The sequence below is a fragment of the Malus domestica genome, chromosome 17 (genome assembly GCF_042453785.1).
Source record: "Malus domestica chromosome 17, GDT2T_hap1".
Classification (NCBI taxonomy): Eukaryota; Viridiplantae; Streptophyta; class Magnoliopsida; order Rosales; family Rosaceae; genus Malus; species Malus domestica.
The window spans coordinates 31,796,942-31,802,630 of NC_091677.1; the positions used below are offsets into that span (position 1 = coordinate 31,796,942).

The 5,689-nt window shown below is 36.8% G+C and overlaps 1 protein-coding gene across 1 annotated transcript; it reads right to left on the minus strand.

The window, feature by feature from the left end:
- Positions 1-2,408: 2,408 nt before the first annotated feature.
- Positions 2,409-3,938, minus strand: LOC114822780 (F-box/kelch-repeat protein At3g06240). Its single transcript, XM_029097930.2, has one exon. The coding sequence runs from the start codon at positions 3,814-3,816 to the stop codon at positions 2,632-2,634; it is 1,185 nt and encodes a 394-aa protein (XP_028953763.1). The 5' UTR covers positions 3,817-3,938; the 3' UTR covers positions 2,409-2,631.
- Between the last annotated feature and the right edge of the window lie 1,751 nt (positions 3,939-5,689).

Below are 5,689 nucleotides of genomic sequence, written 5' to 3' on the forward strand. Positions count from 1 at the left end.
CTTGGTGTCCCTTACTTTATGGACACACATGTGCCTTGCATTCTGTACCCTTTTTCTTATTTTTTTTTCTCACCAAGACCGGGGCACGTGGTAGTGATCACACGTACTATATCCCGCCTTTGTCAAAACTATTTTTGCAACGCCACCTAATGAAATCGATCAAGTAAAGTATGGGCAGCCCCATTGCCATGCGCAACATCGCATTAATGCTCTCAGTAAAGTTAGTGATCATTACATTGTACCTCTTCCCATTCATTCGAGCCAATAACAACTTCTCCACACCCACATCTTTTAGGTACTTTGCTACCAAGTCTTTGATCTTGACGAAGTGTGTGTCGAACTCGGCACGAGAATAGGATTTCCTTGCCTTGTGGTAGTGGTAGAAAAAGTTGTCCTTCTTTTTTAGGCGAAACTTGGCCTTGATATTCCCTTTCAAGTGATACATGTTAATCTTTTTTGAAAACCTTATTGACCACGTTTGCAATGCTTGCGTTGTAGTCCGAAATTATAACCAAATTCAGTACATCCTCAATCATTCCATTGAGTTACTTGAAAAATCACTCCTAGCAATCATTGTTCTTTATGTAGCCTATGTTGAAAGCCAAAGGGTAGATGTTGCAGTAACAGTTGAACGATCTCGCAACTAAAAGGACACCTTTGTACTTTGAATTCAAGTGAGATGCATCAACCGTAGTAACTATCCGCATCCATGACAAGAAACCCCTGATTGATGCACCAATTGCAAAGACAAAGTACCAAAAACAATGGTCTCCGTCGGTTAGGATGGTTGTCTTGCTGCCCAGATTTAGCCTCTCAAATTTGGCACAATAGGCAGGAAGATTGGCAAATGAGTCCTCAGGTGAACCGCATCTTGATGACAATGCCAATCCTCTAGCCCGAGATGCTGACTATTGTGACCCCGAGATTGGTTTTAACATCGTGCACACCATCTTTGGCGCTGTAAACCATATCGGGATCATTGAACGTTTCCCTCATCATGTGACTTGTGGAGCAAAAAATAATCATAAGGCGACATGTGGATTTTTGGATGAGGAAGACAAAAATACCCTTGAGGTGTATCAGGATTCCTATGCGCAGGTAGTAGGCAATCATCCTCAACCAAGTCAAAAATGCCCAAAAAAGGTAAATAAGTTCAAACTTATCTCATCCATCTTTGCTCCATATTCTCTACAAGAAAATCATTTCAAAACCTCTAAATTATTCCATATAAATGGAGATTAATTGGTTAATTAATGAATTAATTCCTAAATAATTCATTAATCAACCAATTAAATTATCAATTAAGCCCAAAACTTACCCTAAAAGCCGGATATCCCTTCTCCAAAGGGAGCTGACCATTTCCTCCTTTCCACCAAAGTTTTCCTTTTTTGACATTGATTAGCTAATCTATGATTCAATTGATTAGCTAATTATACCATAAATTCCCGAATACATTCCTTTTATAATATTAATTCGCCAATTAATATATTTATTCCTAAACAATATGTTAATTGGTAATTAAATCATCCATTTTACCTCAAAAACTCCCAAAGGGCCGGCCATCCTAGTTGATCTCACCATATTTACCCATTTCATCCCATTGATTAGCTAATTAATTTGGTAATAATCCTATTTTGCCAAATTAATTAGTCAATTAATCACATAACTCCCAAAATCATCATAAATCATGAACAAAACCCACAAACAAGGCTAAGTGGCCGGTCCTCTCTCACCCTAAGAGACCGGCCACTCTTCTATTTAAACCCCTTTCTTTTCTTCAAAATGGGTCTCTGATTCTCTAGCAAAAATTCCAAATACTCTCAAGACACTTTTCTCCCTAAATTCTAACTTTGGCATCGGAGGTTCTTCGGCCAAAGTCCCCCCCCATTCATCGTGGGCACGTGAGGCTTTTGGCCTTGACCCTAAGGTATAATTGTTGTGTAGGTGCAATTTTGTCCGAGACAAAAGAGGCGAAAATTTGCATCCACATGACCAGTAAGCCGCGTGTTGACTTGCGGGTGACGGTCCTTCAACAAAGCCAAATCACATTGTGGGAAACTTCATCTTTGGCAATCTTAAACTCTTCATTACATTTCCGGTATCCGAAAATCCTCCATGGACACCGGATATTCTTACACTTGACAATGAGACACCCCTTCGAAGATGTATTGACCGGGTATTGTAAATTCGTTTTAATCGATTTCAATCGAAACCTTTTCAACAGATCTTGCTCGTCGACAATAAGGTCATCATTGGATTAATCTAGGGCTCATATGAAAAAGGACATCACGTCCTCAAAATAAAGACTTTAAGAGAGCAGTTATGCCTACGGTAGAAGGTTTAACTTGATTATATTAAATGAGTAAAAACTTATAAGGTTTTTAAGAAGGGAATTTCCAAAAAACAAAAACATAAGGGTATTGATAAATTATTAATTAACTCCAAAAAGATAGTTATAGTACACTTTCAAAAACATTACAAAATGTGGAAATCACAAAAATTAAAGGTTTCAAAAACATTACAAAATGTGGAAATCATAAAAACTAATGGTAGCCCTTGATAAGCAAACATACTACAATGACCACAAAGAAAATTAAATTTAAAGGAGAAAAATGAAACTTTGCCCTCAACTCACTTGATCGGAACAATACTTTCCACATAACTAAGAGTCTCGAAATCAATAACCTCATTGATAATAGGAGGAATATGAAGATACTTGAGATTTCCAATACTAGAATTATAAGAGATGGCTCTTCCATCGGAGGCAAGCATAAGAAGCTCGTCACATTTCCAAAGTGTCAATGGATACTCAATGCCTTTAAAGGGTCCAACAGTTAAGAGTTTTGTCCATGAAGTCTTAATTCCATCATAATCGTCCATTACCCATATTTCAAATAATTTAGAATCCTCAGTTGGATCATAATGAGAGCAATAAGAAGTGATGGATTCATTATACAGAAAAAGATCATAAAACTTAAAACTGGATTCTCTCCTAGAAGGCAATTGTATTCTATGAAATATCTCATCACCTAAATCAAATGAAAGTATGTATTCCTCGCCATCGCTTGCAAACCAATAACAAAATCCCTTCAAGTACACCGAACAAGAACTAGGATAGGTTTTAGTTGATATATCAATCTTAATCTCCTTCCAAGAGTTAGCAGCTATGGTGTATACCTCAGCCGTGTGAGGAAGAGGAATACTATGATTAAATGTTCGCTCATCATCTGAATACTCACAATTTTCTATAATTTGCACAACCTTGTATTCTTTAGCTTTGCAATCATAACCAAATCCCAATCCTCCAAAAATCGTCTCCAATTGGAATTTTTCCTTGGGAAGGGGTACAAGAAGGCATGAATCGGGAAGTTGCCTGAATTCCCCGGTTCCAGGATTGCATAAAATAATAACAGTTTTCCCTGCTATTACACAGACAATCCCATTGCAATAACCGTGAATCTGTACAGGATGATGATCTTCTAATGGAAACGGTATGTTTAGGTCCTCAACATCATAGTGATGGTTGTGCTCATCACTATAAATGGAAAGATAAATCATGGACCATAAAATTTCATATTTCCAACTTTTGTCTGGGAAAACCGGCATCTGAGAACGGTTGAGAAGGATACAAGTGGAGGATGAGAGTTTGTTGTCTACGGAATTGCTGAGGTGTTTGGCAACAAAGCTTGAACTAATTATAAGAGTGCACCAAGACTTGCGTGTGCATTTGAATCGCATCAGAGATTTGGATGGCAACCTTGACAGGATTTCGACCACCTTATCTTCAGGAGTTTCGCTTTCACGCACATGGAACATTTCAAAAGTTTTGTTCCACAGGAATTCTTTACACGTATATATACACAGGAATGAGCACCAACAGTTTGAGAGGCAAACTAAATCAAACTCGAGGTTCAATTACTAAACATATTTCCACATTACCAAAATCCAACAGCATTAAATAAAATTGGATTTCCACAACCACAACTTATATAGCTATCAAAGAAAACAAGGAGATCCAGTCAGTTTCGAGTTTTTCGGAGGATCATTCGTTCAAATTTTAGTATTTTAATATTTTTATTGATACAAAATTAACCATTCAAATTTTACCTTTTAACTCTAAACTAGATTACCTAAGAAAGGAAAATTAACACGATATCCGGATATGGGCTAGTATGTAACATCACATGATTTTAATTTAACTAATTCATAGAGTTTTATTAATTAAGCCAATTTTTTCATTAGAAATACAATCACATAACCACTTTTCATCTAAGTTTACCCCAATTTTTATCTACACTCCGTTAAAATTTTAAAATTAAACCTTTCTAAATTCACCACATTTATTCCAAAAATACACACAAAGACCAACACCTTTCCAAAACACCCTAACACAAGGAAAGGGATCCCATCCGAATCCCTTTCCACCTAATCCACCTAGTTCGGGATCCGGGCCGCTCAAATGTGATCCAACAGCTACAGTTATTATCACTTTTAAAGGGACCTTGACTTGAATTTTACAGCTTAATTCTCATTGTATTGCATAACTGAAAATATATACAAGATACAATCCTTGTTCCATAAAGAAACAATAAACAATAAAGAACACAAACATATATCCTTCCTAATAAAGGATTCCTAATATTTACAATATATTTACATACCCTTTTAATTATTACTCACGGCAACACTCCCCCTCAAGTTGGAGCATAAATATCACACATGCCCAACTTGACAAGTGAGTCATCAAAAGACCTGCTACACACGGCATAAGTGAAGATATCTGCAAGTTGCTCTTCCGAGTTCACAAACGGTACTGACACAGTCTTCTTTTCAAGTTTTTCCTTAATGAAATGGCGATCAACCTCCATATGATTTGTTTTGTCATGTTGTACCTGGTTCTCTGCAATCTCCAGTGAAGACTTATTATCATAATACAAATTTATGGCCTCCTTTGGTTTGAAACCTAGACCCTAAAGTAACTTATGCAACCAAAGAACTTCACATACTCTATGTGCCATACCTCTAAATTCGGTCTCAACTAAAGACCTTGACACCATATTTTGTTTCTTGCTCCTCCAAGTGACTAGATTTCCACCAACAAACGTAAAGTATCCAAAAGTAGAGCGCCTATCAATCAGATCACCTGCCCATTCAACATCAGTAAATCCCTCAATCTTCAAGTGACCGGAATTTTTATACAAAATTCATTTCCCCGAAGCCGACTTCAAATAAGCTAAAATTTGCATAACAGCTGTCATATGATCCACACTCAGTGAGTGCATAAACTGACTCACCACACACTGCATAGGCTATATCCGAATGGGTATGAGCTAAATAAATTAGTCTTCCTACCATCCTTTGATATCTGTCTTTATCTACTGGTTCTTGATCCAGATAAATTCCCAAGTAATGTTTCTCTACAATGGGAGTATCCACGAGGTTTACACCGAAGCATACTTGTTTCCTTCAATAAATCTAGAACATATTTTTGTTGAAACAAGAAAATACCTTTGGATGAACGAGCAACTTCAACTCCAAGAAAAAACTTCAATCACCTAAACTCTTCATCTCAAACTCGACATAAAGGTTCTTCTCCAATTAGACAATCTCATCTGAATCATCACCTATTATTATCTTATCATCTACATAAATAATCAAGGTTGTTATTTTACCGTTGCTCCGCTTCACA